This window comes from Podarcis melisellensis, assembly GCF_964234715.1.
Source record: "Podarcis melisellensis genome assembly, chromosome: W".
NCBI lineage: Eukaryota > Metazoa > Chordata > Lepidosauria > Squamata > Lacertidae > Podarcis > Podarcis melisellensis.
The window spans coordinates 38,589,758-38,607,059 of record NC_138535.1 but is presented as its reverse complement, the minus strand read 5'-3'; the positions used below and the strand labels follow the sequence as shown (position 1 = coordinate 38,607,059).

The window sequence follows — 17,302 nt, the reverse complement described above, 5'->3', positions numbered from 1 at the left end:
AAACAACAAGCAAATCCAAGCACCTGTTGTTGTTTTTTAAAAAACTACTACAACAACAAACAGAGTAAGACGTGGTCTACAGTATCATGGTGGTTTAATTTGAATGAAAAAAATCATATGAATTTATGAGGATCCGTTTAATATCAGCTGGATCCGCCTTTTACCCTTTTCCACTTATTCCAAGAAAGCATGCAGTCTCTCTCTCTCTCTCTCTCTGTGTGACACACTCTGTGACACACACAGAAGGGGGTGGGTCAGTCGGGGGTGGGTTCTTCTCCCGGAAGTGGGAGGGGGAGGCTGCTTAGTTTGGCGATCGGATCTCGCTTTTGCAACCTTGTAGGGGCGCCTCCGGAGCCAATAAACGGGGAAATGGGTGGGAGGATTGTTCACTTTTGGCCTTCCAAGTTTTCCTGCTTCCCACTGCAATTAAGCATCCCTCTCCATGCACGAAAGACTATACCGAGATTAGAGCTGGCTAGATAGGAAGCTCCCTGCCGAATGACGCTTTTAGACTCCGAAGAGGCAAGGAGCGGCTGCCTTCGGAGGGAGTCTAGGCAGGATTGGACCCTCAATGGCGCCCTTCTGGAGGCTTCACCCAGGGCAAAAAAACAGGCTTGCTCCCCCCCCCCAATAGCTAAGGTCCTGAAACGCTATAAAAAGCTTTATTCTGAAGCTGGTCCAAATCAAACAAACAAAAACGTGACGTCAACAGATTTAAAATCAGAGTAAAAACAAACCCGACAGGTGTGCTTGCGAGCATGCCACTACTACATACAGTAATGAAATTTACAGGAGGAATACGATCCCTCCACCCCTTCCTTCCGGGCTCCTTTCACTCTGGGCATTCTTGGCGAGCCACGTGGAGCTCGCCCGGCCACGTGACCCTGGCTCCGGAAGGAAGATCCCGCTAGGAGGACTTCTGACGCCTTCCCTTCCCAGGCCTAGTGCTGCTTTGTCTCTCAACCCGCCCCTCCCTCGTTCTACTTCCTATTTCTGGCGGAAACGAATGGTATTTCCTTTTCCGGTACGGGGAGAGAGAGAGAGAGAGAGAGAGAGAGAGAGAGAGAGAGAGAAGCAAAGAAAGAAAGAAAGCCAGCCAGCAAAGCTAACTTGAGTCCCTGGGCGCTGGACGGAGAGGCTGAGGCAGGAGCAAGCCGGGCGGTGAGAGGTCGAGGCGGAAGAGGCCTACACCGTGGCCGAGGCAGTGGCAGCGTGCGCGTGTCATGGCGGAGCTGACTCCGGGGCCGAATGCGGCACCCGCGGGGGCGGGTAAGAGCGAATGCTTCGTAGACGCGTTGCATCGCGTCCGCCAGGTAAGGGGCTCGGGGTGGGTCCCCCACCTCATCAAAGCGACCCGCGCCTCGGTCTTTACAGGAGAGGGGCTGAACCTGGAGGAGGCGTTATGTGAAGAGGTGAGGAACGGTCGCCCCTCACGCCTCCTCCTGGGAGAAGGGAGGGACGCGCCTCAGTTGCGGGGAAGCAGTTTTGGCACCTGACAGGTGTGCGGCCCAAACTATACCACTTAGTAACATGACTTGATATTTGACACAGCTTGCTGAGTTCAGAGTATTGGTTACTGTCTAGCTTAGTTGTCTGCACAGGTAGGCAGTGGCTCTCCAGAGTTTCAGGAAGGGAGCATTCCCCAGTCCTATCCTTAAATGCCACTGGGGATTGAACCTGGAACCTTTTGTGTGCAACTGAGCTGTACCCCTTCCCCATAATATAAGATCATAGGACGTTAACTTATAAGTCAGGTCATTGAGGGGTCTCTCTAGTTCAGTGTTGTCTGCACCGACAGGCGGGGGATAATTCCCAGCCCTACCTGGTGATGCCAAGGATTGAATCTGGGATCTTTGAATCATATGCTAAAAATGAACTTAGATTCTAGTTGTCATGGTTCTAAATTAAAAGCAGATTTCAATAGAGACATAGCCTTATAACGTGGCAGACCATTAGCCCATCTAGCTCAGAAGGCTGGGCTTGACCAGACCTGGAGGAAAAGGCATATGGAAGGTGGGGAAAGCTGTTCACCACACCTCCTGCTGGGAGAAGGGACCAGCATGGATAAAGGTTATTGCTATGAATGCTGTGTCTCAGGTGTGGGGAAGTCTTTTGGCCCTGTTCAGGTGTGTGGCCAAACTACATAGCAATAGGACCATTGTTTTAAAACTAGGAACGTAGGCATATATGCTTTATATTGAGTCAGAGCACTGGAGTCCTTATTGTCTAGCTCAATATTGTCTACACTGACTGGCAGTGGTTCTCTAGGTTTTCCGACAGGGCGTCTCTCCCAACCCTACTTGGAGATACTACTGTGGATTGAACCTGGGACCTTCTGCACGCCAGGCAGATGCTGCGCTATGTAGCTATACCCCCTCACCTTAAATATCTTTCCAATATATCTCTAGGGGCAAGGTATAAATAATAAATTATTATTAAGAAAGACATGAAGGCAATAGCATCATTGATCTTGATTCCTAGCATCAGGGACAGTGTCCTCCTGAAACTGGAGGTCACATACAGTAGAAGTTTTCCTCCTCTAAAAACTAGGTGCGTCTTTTTGTCAGGTTTGCCTTTTTGTCAGGTGCGCCTTATGGAGCGAAAAATACAGTACTTTTATAAACCAAAGAATCTCAAGCATTGTAGCCTTTATGTACTTACAGAAGAGTTGCTTTAACCCAGCAGTAATTTTGGTTTCCCTCAGGGGTTGAAATTAGCATAAGTCACTAAGCTGGTGCTGAGGGGCAGGGAAAAGTGCCTCACATGCTTTTCTGTCTCTTACTGTTGCATGAAGGGGAGTGCGAAATGGGCTGCTTCCGGGTTCGTTCTGTGGCACTTAAGGGGGGCGTCTTGTGATAGGAGAGGGCCGGGCAAAAAAAGAGGGCAAGAGAGGTGGCAGAACATTGTGGGCTGCTGAAGAAAAAGGGGTGTGTGAGCATGTCTCTGTGGCTCAGCTTCGGTTCTCTAGCAGCTATATTAGCGTGAGGTTTTCCCCTTTCACCTCTGCGGAGCTCAGCTGCAGTCTGTAGCTCTTTTCTCTGTGTGTATATACTACCGCACGTGAGTGTGTATCCTGGAAGGAAGAAAACCAAAAGAGGCTTGGACAAACGGGTCAACCTCTTTTCTTTGGCCTTTGCCCCACCCCTGGCCGGCCATCCACTGTCCTCCCTGGCCGAGGGCGGGTAAAAGGCTGGCCCAAGCAGGTGGGAGGCACCCGCCCAGGTTAACCCCCGCTCAGTGCCGCAAACCCTGCCCACCTGTGGGGAAGGGAGGGCGGAAATTCTGGGAGCTGCGATGGGCTGGCTGGAGGCTGCTCTCCCTTGTCTCTGTTCTGTCTGATGAAGGGGCAGCTGTGATTTGTGAGGAGGACAGGCACCTGGCCATTGCCCTTTCAAATGTGCTCCCTCTCTGTCTCCCCCATCTGTCTTGGGGTGTGTGTAGGGAAGCACACTCATTTCAGTGACTGTTCAGTCTGACTACTTTAGATAGATATCCCCCCACCCCTTCCCCTTGCTCTTTGGTCCTAATAATCTTTGCCTATTGATGTAAGTGTACTTATGCAGAAAGCATATTGTTGTTACATTAAGGAATGCAGCAGAGCCCATAAAGACCTGAGAAAAAAAGAAAAAAGTAGTTCACAGGGAAGGTGAGTTCCTTTGCTATCATGCTACTAACTTGGAGGTATGTTTTTTGTGTTGTTATTTATGTAGCACTTTACAGGGTATGAAATGCCTTTAGACACATTCTTAAGGTAATTGAATTTAACTGTTAGGTGTTGCATTCTTAAAAGGCAGTTTTAAGGATATATATGTATAGTTAGGTGATTGAGACCTCTCCCGCAGCTGAAAGTTACGTCATTAAGCACACGTTGCAATCACCAGCTTGAGTAGCAACTTTCACTGACTGGTTTCTATCTTACTGGGAAACAGAGGAAGTGTTGCTTCCAGCCTCCCATGGATCATTAATGAGCAGCTTTCTGGGAGATTGTACATATGCAGTTAGCATGCCCAAAGTGAATGCTTATGAATGTCGAAAGTACCGTATTTTTCCCTCTATAACACGGAGATTTTTTTTCTCCAAAAAAGTAAGGGGAAATGTCTGTGCGTGTTATTGAGCGAATGTGTGGAGCCGTTTGTCCCAAGTGCATGGCAAAAATCAGGCAAAAATCATATTGCGCCGTCATGGAGGAGAGGAGGCTGCTGCTTTCCTGCATTCTGCCTCAGGGTCTTATTGCCCACCCTGTTCTGTTTCGGTTGCTGTTTGCTCAAACGGAACAAAGAGCAGTGAAATCCCCTCCCCTCCAGGCAAGCAGAGAGGAAAGCAGAGGTCCTTCCTTCTAATTCCTCTCTGTGCTCCGTGCTCCGGTGCTGCTGCTGCTGCGTCTGGGGACTCGGCAGACAGCGGAAAACATGCAGATGAGAGAGAGAGAGAGAGAGAGAGAGAGAGAGAGAGAGAGAGAGAGAGAGAGAGGGGGCTGGCTTGGGTGGGTGGGTGGACTTTTGCCTTCCTTCCCCCCCCTTTAAACCCCTCTCCTGCATTCTTAGCCAGCTGCTTCTCCGCACACCCCTCTCGTGCTCCTTGTCCCTTCTATATTTTTCCTTCCCTCCCCACTTAAAACGTGGTTACAAAGCACGGATCCACATGGATCCTCAGGATCTTTGCATTGGGTCACCCCAAATTCACCATCAGATCACATAGCAATGATCTGATGCAAAAACAGGGCTGCAATGGTGCAAAAATGTGGTTACAAAGCACGGATCCACATGGATCCTCAGGATCTTTGCATTGGGTCACCCCAAATTCACCATCAGATCACATAGCAATGATCTGATGCAAAAACAGGGCTGCAATGGTGCAAAAATGTGGTTACAAAGCATGGATCCACATGGATCCTCAGGATCTTTGCATTGGGTCACCTCAAATTCACCATCAGATCACATAGCATGTCCATGGCTACAGCCTGCCCCCCAAAAATCACGTACCCACTGTTGCCTGGGGCTGCAATGGTCAAAAACGTTGTTACAAAGCATGGATCCACATGGATCCTCAGGATCTTTGCATTGGGTCACCCCAAATTCACCACCAGATCACATGTCTGTGGCCACAGCATGAAGCACAAAAATGATACATCCACTGTTTCATTCAGAATGTTTTTTCCCTTGTTTTCCTCCTCTAAAAACGATGTGCGTGTTATGGTCAGGTGCGTGTTATAGAGCGAAAAATACGGTACTTTTATTTATAGCACCTCTCTTAACATTGCAAATTACTTTAAGTGTCCAAAACTGGTGTGAAACTGCTCGTAGTAACACATATATGCCAGCATCTGTAAATATTAATTATTAAAATGTTTTATGCTTTTGACCAATTAAGAATTGCTATTAAAATGTGATATTAACAATGCGTCAGTGATGTGAATTGTATTAATTCATGCATTTTGAAAAATAAAAAGAAAGTGTTGCTGAACTGGGGGGGGGGGTGATTAGCCATTCTGTTTTTGTGCCTGTAACCTAGGTTCCAGGGGTCATGTGGCGAATAGCTTTTCTATCTCAATTTCTAACACTGGTAGCCCTTTACAACACCATCTCCAGCTGTACAATATCCTCCTAGAGATAGAGCAGCTAGAGCTGTAAACAGTACAGTCATCTCCTCACTTATGCAGGGGTTACGCTCTGGGTCCCCACGTGCATAAGTGAAATCACGTAAAGTAGGGTGCACCTTCTAAAAAGCCTCCAAACACCCTCTCTGCCACTCTCTTCAATCCATACTAAAAATACTGTATCCCAAAATATCCTCAACTAGAATTAAAGTTCTGGGACAGGTTGGAGGATGTGTTGGAAAGTTGCTGCTACTGCGCTACCCTACACAGCAGCTGTTAGGCGGAGAGACTGAGCAGCATAAACAAAGTTTACAAGCACGCCCTGGGATCCCTTGTCTGGCACAGTTCTGTAAACTGAAAACTATGGAGAGGCCTGCTCTGAATAGAGATATTGGATTCTTGTCTCATTACACATGCTAAAGCTATTTTTGGTCATCTGCATACTATCCCTTGCTTTTTCCTGTAGGACTAATTGAAGTCGTTAACCGTTGTTAACAGTCATCAACAGGTTTACCATACCCATTAAGCCAATCACCCATCTCCCACTACCCTTCTAAGAAATACCCCACCCCACCCTCCCAGTATATATAAGGGTCTGGTGATTTCTGCTTCAGTGTATCTGAAGAAGTGTGTATGCACACAAAAGCTTATACCAGAACAGACTTAGTTGGTCTATAAGGTGCTACTGGACAATTTTTTATTTAATTTTTATTTTGACTGCGTCAGACCAACAGGGTTACTTACCTGAATCTGGAATCACTGGGGAGCAAGTCATTGTCTTCTTCTTTGGCAATTACTCATAGCTGAGTAAGATTGCCTTACATAAACATGGTTTTAACAGTGAGTCCTGGATCAACTGGCTTTTCCAGCTCCCCTTGATCATACAGAGGCCAAAAGCGGTTGTATGTTTCAACAGCAGAAACAATTACTTGCTCTGTTTGTCTGTTACTGTTAGTAGGTGGTGAGGGAGATTCAAGCTTTGACTGCTTTACTCTTGGAGGTGAACAACCATTCTCAGCAGATCTTGGTCGCTTGCCATGACCCATTTGTCGCTGTCTCACTGACTACGGAGGTTAAAAGTAGAGATAAACGGAGATAAAAAGAGAACTTATCTTTTGTGGACACAACTCCTCTGCTACTCCTCCGCTGCTCAGCATAACCCGGTCTTCAAGGCGGCGTTTCTAATCAGCAGCAGGCTTTCTCAGCAGAAGGTTTGAGTATCCTTGTTAATACGTATATTGGCCACGACTGGCCAGCAGTAGAGATAAAACGGTTAAAAACTTCTAACGGAGGTAAAATAATTAAAAGTCTAATAAAAACAGCTATAAAAACGGCTATAAAAGGCTGTAAAAGGCTATAAAAGGTTTGTAATCCAGGAGGGTTCACGGAGGAGAAGATGTTACAGCCGCCATCTTGGTCATCTTCAACTGTGGAGGCCAATTCTGGACCCACATGTCCTTCCACAGTGGGGACATTGGTTCCTGGGCAGTAGTTGATCACGGTGTGGATTTGCCAAGCATGCCTTCCTCTTAGCACGTTTCTCCCTTGTGTCCTGAGTTCGAGTGTCTTCAAAGCCCCTGACACCTTCGGTAAAGGCTGTTCTTGAATTGGACACTCACAGGCCATTGTTTCCCAGTTGTTGGTGTTTATACTACATTTTTTAAGATTTGCCTTGAGAGAGTCTTTAAACCTCTTTTGTTGACCACTAGCATTACACTTTCCATTTTTAAGTTTGTAATAGAGTATTTGCTTTGGAAGGTGATAGTCAGGCATCCGAACAAAATGGCCAGTCCAACCAAGTCGATGTTGAAGAATCATTGCTCTGACACTGGGGATCTTTGCTTCTTCTAGTACACTGGCATTAGTTTGCCTGTCTTCGCAAGTGATGAGTAATTTTTTTGGGAGATGCCATTGCTGGAATCTTTTGAGGAGCTGGAGATGGCGTTTATAAGTGGTCCATGTTTCACAAGCATACAGTAAGGTTGGTAGTACAATAGCTTTGTAAACAAGCATTTTGGTTTCCCTGAGAATGTCCTCAAACACTCTGCACTTCAATCAGGAGAAAGCTGCACTCACAGAGCTCAGGCGATGCTGGATTTTGGCATCAGTGTCAGCCCTTGTGGAAAGATAACTGCCCAGGTAGGAGAAATGATCAAAATTTTCCAACGTTACACCATTGAGTTGTATTTGTGGTGCTGCAGAGGGGTTGTTTTTTGCTTGTTGGTGGAGCACTTTGGTGGTTTGGATGTCGAGCGATAGGCCAAGCTTTTTGTAAGCTTCTGCAAAGATATTTAGGATGGTTTGAAGGTCATCCTCTGATTGTGCACACACTATGCTGTCATCAGCATACTGAAGCTCAGGAAGTTACGGTAATCTTACTCTTTGCTTTCAGTCTACTCAGATTAAAGAGCTTTCCATCTGTTCGATAAATGATTTCTACCCTGGTGGGGAGTTTCCCTTCGACAGTGTGTAGGATCATGGTGATGATAAATAGAGTTGGGGCAATAACACAACCCTGTTTAACAACTGATTCCACTGTGAATGGTTCACTTTGAGAGCTGTTGTTATCCACGATTGCTCCCGTCATATTATCGTGGAGGAGCTGAATGATGTTCTCAAATTTATCTGGGCAGCCAATTTTCAGGACAGTCAGCGGGGCATTGTGATTTACAGTGTCGAAGGCAGGGTGGATTTGATTTAAATAAAATCAATTTAAATCACTAGCCAGTAAGACTTGATTTAAATCTTTTTTTTTTTTTTACAGAAAGACCCATTCGTGCTGGTATAATCCTAATATTCACAATCAGATGAAAGTTTCATTTTTGGAATAATAAAATTTCAGAGTAGTTTTTACAGTTATATCAAAAATTACTGTTTTGGTTATACCAGGCATAGGCAAATTCGGCCCTCCAGATGTTTTGGGACTACAACTCATCCCTAGCTAACAGGACCAGTGGTCAGGGATGATGGGAACTGTAGTCTCAAAACATCTGGAGGCCGAGTTTGACTATGCCTGGGTTATACTATTAGAAATACATAGACAGTTAACTTAATAAACCTCACAATAATTTCATAATTAACTGTTTATAGGGGCTATTTCTCCCAGCAGCCCTGGCTTGGGAGAGGCTGGTCTTCCTTTTCTAGAGGGGAGGGGGGAGGAGGAGAAATACAGTTGGTAGGCCTAGGCTGGAACAGGCTTGCAGAAAGAACAGGCCGAGGAGAAGCAGGCTGGTGGAAAGCTGGAAAAGGGGAACCAAGAACTGGAGCAGAGAACTTCAGGGATTCCTGATGCAGGACTGAAGTTCCAGGTAGAGACTTTATAGTTTGGACAATGTCAGGCGAGCCCTGGGAAGTAGTGCCTGGAACCAGTGAACTCTTTTATTAGTTGACTGGCAAGCACTTCAAGGTCTCGCCAGGGACTTACAGATCCCAGTTACTGTTTCCACTCGCCCCCCCCCCCTTTGGATTTGCTTCTACACTCAGGTGCACAGTTCTGTACAGTTAAGTTAGCGCAGTTGTTTGAACCCAGTGGGATTGGGAAGATGTTGCCAGACCTGAAGTGCCTTCAGCATTTGCCTCAAGGCTGAGTTGCACAGACACGCAACTGACTTGCACAATTATTATGCAAATATTTCAAACTTGTGGATTATTCTGCTCACAAGGTTGCATTTTCATTTTTTACTGCTTCATGCTTAGCTACTTGTGCAGATCTATTCTACTCCAAACAATCTATTCATTGAACCTCTTGGAACTTAGCATTTGGTAAGGGGTTGATTCTGTGTATATAAATTAGCAAAGGAACAATGGGATTAAGGTTTTTTCCTCAACTCTGTGTGTTTATTTTATAACATTTTTCCTGTGAAGAAAAGGCATGTTCTCTCTGTAGACACAAATTCACACTTTTGAGAACTGCAAAAGCAAGCATCTGTGTTTATATCTTCTCATTAGAAAAACTGTCCCAAATAATCTTACAGAAACTTCTGGAAGATCATGACATTGTGAATGGATTAATGGAATTCATTTACCAAAAAAATTAAACATTGCATATAAAACCTCATGCTACATAATTAAAAACAAATCCTTATTTCCTGATGAATAGCTTTTGAACTATAACGTAACTTAAATAGAAAACTATCTTTAGAAAGATTTTTCCTCCAAAAACATTTTTTTTAAAAATCCAATTTAAATAAAAAAAACCAATTTTAAAAAATAAATCTGATTTTATATTTTTTAAAAAATATCATTGATTTTTATCCACCCTGGTCGAAGGCCTTAGTCAGGTCATGGCATATACAGGGGTTGGTTTTGCTCTCTGCATTTGGAGCTGTCAAGCAGTGAAAATCATGTCCACTGTCCCCCTAGAAGGCCGAAAACCATTTTGGGATTCAGGAAGGTTCACCTCGGATATTGTTAAGAGATTGTTTGCTAAGATCCTTGCAAGAATTTTGCCAACTGCATATAAAAAAGGATGCCTTGATAGGTTCTGCAATCGTGTCTATCACCTTTTTAAAAGAGGTTGATAACTTTGGCATCCCTAAAGTCTGCTGGGATCTCCTCTCTCCCAGATTTTTCCGATGAGCTTGTGAAGTTGTTCTGCAAGTTCAGTTCCACCCACTTTGAAGACCTTGGTAGGTATCCCATCAGGTCGGCTGGCTTTGTTGTTTTTCATTTGGTTAATAGCTGTACACAACTCACCCAAATTTGGAGATACTGCAAGCTCATCTCTAATTGTTTTTTGCAAAATTTGTGAAAGGACCTCAGCAGCTGCGGGTGAGTTGTGGTTAAGGAGATGCTGGTAATGTTCTTTCCAGCATAATGCAATAGCTTCTTTATCTTTTAGAAGTGTGGTACCGTCAGTTGAGCATAGGGGGCATATGCCCATAGATGGTCTTTGTGGCTTTAAAGAAACTGTGCATCATGAGTGTCGGCTAAGTGCTCGATCTCTTGAGCTTTATTTTATCCACCACGTGTTCTTGGGTTCTCTGGTTCTTCTTTGAACCTCAGCCTTAACATTGGCATAGGTTTTTTTCTTAGTGGCACAGTTTCTATCTCTTTGCCAGATCTGAAAGACCTTCCTATTCTTGTCAATAATGCCTTCAAATCTCACTGTATTCTCATCAAACCAGTCCTGGTGTTTCTTGGTTTGGTATCCAATAGTTCGTTCACAGGCTGCAATAATGGATGTTTTTGTTGGCTATTTGCAGTTTAGTAGTGCTGCAGAGTTCAAAATTGGGAAAGGAGTACGGCAAGGCTGTATATTGTCTCCCTGCTTATTTAACTTATATGCAGAATTCATCGTACGAAAGGCTGGGCTGGATGAATCCCAAGCCAGAATTAAGATCGCCGGAATAAATATCAACAACCTCAGATATGCAGATGACACAACCTTGATGGCAGAAAGTGAGGAGGAATTAAAGAACCTTTTAATGAGGGTGAAAGAGGAGAGAGGAAAATATGGTCTGAAGCTCAACATCAAAAAAACGAAGATCATGGCCACTGGGCCCATCACCTCCTGGCAAATAGAAGGGGAAGAAATGGAGGCAGTGAGAGATTTTAATTTCTTGGGCTCCATGATCACTGTAGATGGTGACAACAGTCACGAAATTAAAAGACGCCTGCTTCTTGGGAGAAAGGCGATGGCAAACCTAGACAGCGTCTTAAAAAGCAGAGACATCACCTTGCCAACAAAGGTCTGTATAGTTAAAGCCATGGTTTTCCTAGTAGTGATGTATGGAAGTGAGAGCTGGACCATAAAGAAGGCCGATCGCCGAAGAATTTGCTTTTGAATTATGGTGCTGGAGGAGACTCTTGAAAGTCCCATGGACTACAAGAAGATCAAACCTATCCATTCTTAAGGAAATTAGCCCTGAGTGCTCACTGGAAGGACAGATCGTGAAGCTGAGGCTCCAATACTTTGGCCACCTCATAAGAAGAGAAGACTCCCTGGAAAAGACCCTGATGTTGGGAAAGATTGAGGGCACAAGGAGAAGGAGACAACAGAGGACGTGATGGTTGGATAGTGTTCTCGAAGCTACAAACATGAGTCTGACCAAACTGCGGGAGGCAGTGGAAGACAGGAGTGCCTGGCATGCTCTGGTCCATGGAGTCATGAAGAGTCGGACACGACTAAACGACTAAACAACAAGCAAATCCAAGCACCTGTTGTTGTTTTTTAAAAAACTACTACAACAACAAACAGAGTAAGACGTGGTCTACAGTATCATGGTGGTTTAATTTGAATGAAAAAAATCATATGAATTTATGAGGATCCGTTTAAAATCAGCTGGATCCGCCTTTTACCCTTATTCCACTTATTCCAAGAAAGCATGCAGTCTCTCTCTCTCTCTCGCGCTCTCTCTCTCTCTCTCTCTCTCTCTCTCTCTCTCTGTGTGTGTGTGTGTGCGCCTTCCCCTCTGTTCCCGTACCTGTCCTGAAGGCTTGCGGTGCGGAGAAAAGCCCTTCTCCGCACCGCCAGCCTGGCAAGCGGTCTCCATAGGAACGCATTAATTGATTTTCAATGCATTCCTATGGGAAACCGTGCTTCGCAAGACAAAAAACTTGCAAGAAGAAAAAACTTGCGGAACGAATTAATTTCGTCTTGCGAGGCACCACTGTAGTCCTTAAGAGTTGTTCGGAGGCAATCTTGCTTAATGGGCTCTTGAAGCGCTTGAGTGTTCATTTTGCGGCTTGATTTCCTTCCTTGAAGCCTGTGTTGAGGTATAATCTTCATAGCCATCGTGGAGCATATTAATTGATGATTTGCCCAGCAATCATCAGCACTCGTCATAGCTCTAGTAAGGAGCGATTTTCAGCTCGGACAATTACATAGTCTAAGAGGTGCCAGTGGTTTGACCGAAGGTGCCTCCCAAGATATTTTAAATTTATTTTTCTATTGAGTGTGTTGGTAATAACAACATATCAACAAAAGTAAGATTTTGTTCTGGTTGCTGTTGCCAATTCCTTCTTTCCCAATAGTCCCAGGCCACAGTTCAAAATCTTGTCCAACTCTTGCATTAAAGTCACCCAGGAGGATAATTTTATGCTCCTTAGGTATCTCTGATAGGATGGTATCCAGCTGAGAGTAAATTTTTTCTTTCATGTCTTCATCGGCATCCAGTGTTGGTGCATAAGCACTTAGAATAGTGGCCTGTTGGTTTTTGGCGAGTTTATTCGAAGGGTTGATAGTTGCTCATTAATGCCAGTAGGGACTTCTGACAGGAGCGTCACAATATCATTTTTGATAGCAAAGCCTGCTCCAAGTACTGGAGGTTCTTCTTCAGGTAGAGCTTTCCAGAACAATGTGTAGCCCCCTTTTTCTTCCTTCATTTGTCCCTCTCCTGCTGCAATATCGATGTTAAAATGTCACAACTCTGTTGCAATGATGAGAATTCTGTGTTCAGGACGCTCATTATCTGTGTTATCCAACAAAGTCTGTATGTTCCATTGTCTTTTACGACCACTGTATGTTGACCCCACTGGGCATGGTAATCCAGTCAGGGAAAAAGGGAGGCAGACTATGTTTAGGGCAGCCTTTCTAGCCCCTCCCCCTTTTTCAGGGTGAGCAGAGTGGATCCTAAATAGGGCTGTTCAGTCATGGATTTAGCTGCTGAACTGCTCAACTGCCTCATTCCTTGAGTCAGAGTGACTGAATCTGTATCCACCGCCCATGTGCCTGTTCATGACTAGGGGATTCCAGATTTCATGATCCTGCCCCTGTTACCGTTTGCCTATCGCCATGGGACTTTGAGGGTTTGGGATGGGGATGGGTTTTTGGAAGACGCCTGTGCATGAATTTGTTTTATGTGTGTATATCAGTGCATGCCGATCAACACACAGTCTTCGCAGTAAGGCCCTGTTCCTTTTTTTTGTAATAATTTTTTATTGATTTTCCATTAAACACATATAACCAAATCAAACATTTTCACAAATTTCAACTTTTGGACTTCCGCCAGCTTCTCTGCCAATCGTCCATATTAATATTTTTTATTACGCATTCCCTAAATTTAATATTGCCTTTTAATATGCCCTTCCTATCTTGTTCTCTTTTTTACAATACTCCTCAAACTTTCACAGAGCTTCTTTAAACCCCGCTAGCGTTATTTGATCACCACATATATCTTTCAGATTTCCCCAGTCCTCGATGAACTTGTGATCTCGTTGATATCTAATCTTCCCAGTTAGCTTGTCCAATTCTGCATACTCCATAAGTTTCATTCTCCATTCTTCAAGGGTCGGTAGTTCCTCCTGTTTCCATTTTTGGGCCATTAATATTGTAATGGCTTTAAGGGTTGCTTGTGCGTAAGTTACCGCCTCTCCTGGTTAAGCCGTTTCCCTCTGGACAGCCCTCCACTCCGTGGCTGTTCAGTCGCAGGCAGAATCCGTCAGTGGGCGTTTCTTGAACCTCTTCCAGCAAAGAAGCTCTTTGACGCCAAGTCTCCGCCTACTCTCCCTGCGCGGAAGTCTCCTGCGCAGGGTTGGTGTAGGCAGCGGAGGACTTGTGCTCTCCTCGCTGGTCTCCTGCGAAGAGTCTTGGAGCCTCCTCTCCGCTTCCCCCATCAGCCCCCCTCTATCCCTGGTGTAGCGCTGATTATCTTCCCCAGCCGGGGACCTCCCTCTCTCCCTGCTTGGCCCCTCTCCAGCATCGCTGCTGAGTCTCGCCTCCTCTGCTAGCTGCGATGGCAGTTCCCTGACAAATATTCTCGCCGCTGTTACAGCATATTGGGAAAGTTTACAGTCCCTTCTGTTTATCTCAGTTCCTGTTATTCCTAAAAGAAAGGCTTCTGGTTTCTTTACAAATGTATATTTCAACATCTTTTTCAGCTCATTATATATCATTTCCCATAAACCCTTCACTTTCTTACATTCCCACCACATATGGTAAAATGTCCCTTCTTTTTCTTTACATTTCCAACACTTATTACATGTTTTATACATTTTCGCTAGTTTAGCCGGTGTAATATACCATCTATATACCATTTTCATAACATTTTCTTTTAACACAGTACATGCTGTAAATTTTATATTTTCCTTCCATATCTTTTCCCAATCCTCCAATTGTATATTATATCCAAAGTCCCTGGCTCTGTTCCAATGGCATGAGTATCACGACGACCAGTAGATTCCTATCTGCTGCAGCCTTCATCCGCCTTCACAGCCATTGTAACATACCGCTTGTTATCATCCGCCTGTTATGCCGTTGAGGATTTCTTGGGTCATTCTTTGTCTAGCTCCTCCCCTTTGACCTTAGTGCCTTGGGTGACCCTGCTGGGAGTACAAGACTCTTGATGGCTCCACACACAAGGGTCATAGGAATGTGCAAGCCCACTCAGCACAACAAGGTGATGATCCAGCAAGTGAGCAAGTACAGTCGACTATTGCCTGGTAACTAGAAAGGCTCTTATATCAATTAATTTGTTTAATATTGATAATAGGACAGAAAGTGACCATTTGCCCTTGGTTCTTTCTATTGTACCCCAGGACATAAACTTGCACCCCCCACTCCGGATGCCAAACCATGAACTAGATGGAGGCTTGCCGATCAGAAAGTCGGCAGTTTGAATCCCTGCAATTGGGTGAGCTCCTGTTGCTTGGTCCCTGCTCCTGCCAACCTAGCAGTTCAAAAGCACGCAGCAGAAGTAGATAAATAGGTACCGTTCTGGCGGGAAGGTCATGCCTCGAACAGACCAAAAGCTTTCGGTATTTAGGATTTATCTTTCACCACACAAAGTCTTGGAACACCCATTGGTTGATTACATCCCAAGTAGCAGAGGTAAGCAAACTGGCAATTCTCTGTTTCTTTCATACACAGGGAGGTCAGTATACCTTAAAAGTATTTAATGTGAAATCTGCATCACAACTCTTATATGCTGCCAACATTTTGTACAAGGGCTCTTTTCTCAAGCTTGATACATTTCAGTTAAAGTTTCTGAGGTCCTTTCCTTACTGCAGGTATTAAATTGTGTACCAAATTTGATACTTCTGTTGGAAACAGAAGGTCCATTTTCAATTAAGGCCTGGTGGAGTGCTATGAAATATTGGCTAAGAATCCGTGTGTATGGCCTTGGGAACGGTCTACTCCTTCATTTGATACATCAGCTCCTGATCAAAAACCATGGTGCGTAAGGCCTCCTTGATAGGTCTTTCACCATCTTTTCTTACACACCTGGGGTATGATACTGCTGTCAAAACTGAAACAGAGGTTATGGGAATACTGTCTTTAGTGATTTACAATCTTGCTCACAGGACCTGTGGCCCTGCATGGTTTTTTATTTGACCGTCTCTTAACTATCACCTTCTGTTTTCTAAAGCCAGATTTTTCCCTTCTGAAGTGCTGAAGTGAAGATTGACTGGTGTCCCATGCCAAGATAGGCTGTGCCCATGTTCCCAGGAAGTTGAATGTATAGAACACATTTTATTGTATTGTAGTCTGTATAAACAGGTTAGACAGCATCTAATCGATCCAATACCAACAGAACAACCTGGAATTGCTGAATCCTTTTATGTTAAGCTTCTCCTTGAGGATAAGTTTGATACTATTACATTGGCTGTGGCAAAATTACTCTTGGAGGCAGTAAAAATCAGAAATCAGTATGTACAGGCTAATGCTCCTCTGTTGGCTAGCAAGGCTGATTTTACACCTTAATAACTGTTGATATTTACTATTGTTGTACTGTGTATTTGGGGTCTATGGACTACAATAAAGTTCTGTGTGTGTATGTGCATGCCCGTGCTTTTATGAGCCAGGATGGACAAGGGTCAAGAAGACAGGTGGTTGTTTTTACTCGTCCAAGCAGCCTGTCCACATCCTCTGAGATAACAGGTTAAAACTGATCCCATACAACTTGACTAGAAAGAGCACGGGCACTCTCCCGCCCCAGCCCTGCTACCACAGTGTGTTGATGTGTGCGCAGAATATATTCTTGAGTTTTCTTCTCATAAACTTACAGCAGTTTCTTTTCTATTGAGCTTCTTTATTGTTGACAAAGATTTACATTTTGTCAAATTCAAATAAAATAACATTATCCTTTCCTTCTTCCAGCCATCTGGCTCTGAGACTCAGTGCTGAGTCATGTACAATTCACACACTGACACTTTACATATTCTCTCTCTCTCTCTCTCTCTCTCTCTCTCTCTCTCTCTCTTTTTAATAAAATTTTATTGTTTTCCAAAAATATCAAAATGGAAAAAACAGAAAAGAAAATAATAATAACCAAATTAAACCATAATTTTTTGGTTGACTTCCTTCCACTCCCCCTCTTGGTTCTATTATAATATACTTGTTCATGCACGTCCATAATATCTTATATACTTAACAGTCTAATTTTAAAACCTCCTTCATCTTAGTACAAGTGACTTTTAAAAGTTATACTATATACGCAAAGCTTTAAAAATATGCATTTAACAGTTGCCCTTTTTATAATAATTTGTTCTGCATAGTCCAGTAATTTATTTTACCAGTCTTTTTCTTAATCTTCTTTGGCTGAGTCTTCTTCCTTCCATAGGGGCTGGCTGGTCTTGGCCTGGCATCCAGTCTCGTATATCGGAACAAAGATTTTCCCTCAAACAATCCATCAAGTCCTGTACATCTCAAGATCATAACTTCAATTTTTTAAACAATCATTTCCCACATTTTCTTCAAATTTTTATATGTCTTTCCCCAGGCCTTTTTGATAATTTTACATTGCCACCACATAAGGTAGCCTCTTA

At 44.0% G+C, this 17,302-nt stretch overlaps 1 protein-coding gene across 7 annotated transcripts in view; it reads left to right on the top strand.

Moving 5' to 3' along the window:
- The first annotated feature begins 1,031 nt into the window (after positions 1-1,031).
- Positions 1,032-17,302, top strand: part of LOC309361292 (far upstream element-binding protein 3-like) — a 390,387-nt gene continuing 374,116 nt past the window's right edge. For 3 of the 7 annotated variants that reach the window (XM_081896183.1, XM_081896187.1, XM_081896186.1), the window contains exon 1: positions 1,032-1,313. In XM_081896183.1, coding sequence (XP_081752309.1) covers positions 1,224-1,313 — 90 coding nt within the window. In that variant the 5' untranslated portion in view covers positions 1,032-1,223. The remainder of the gene's footprint in view (positions 1,314-17,302) is intronic. The other 4 variants (XM_081896182.1, XM_081896188.1, XM_081896184.1 and 1 more) reach the window with 2 other exon arrangements.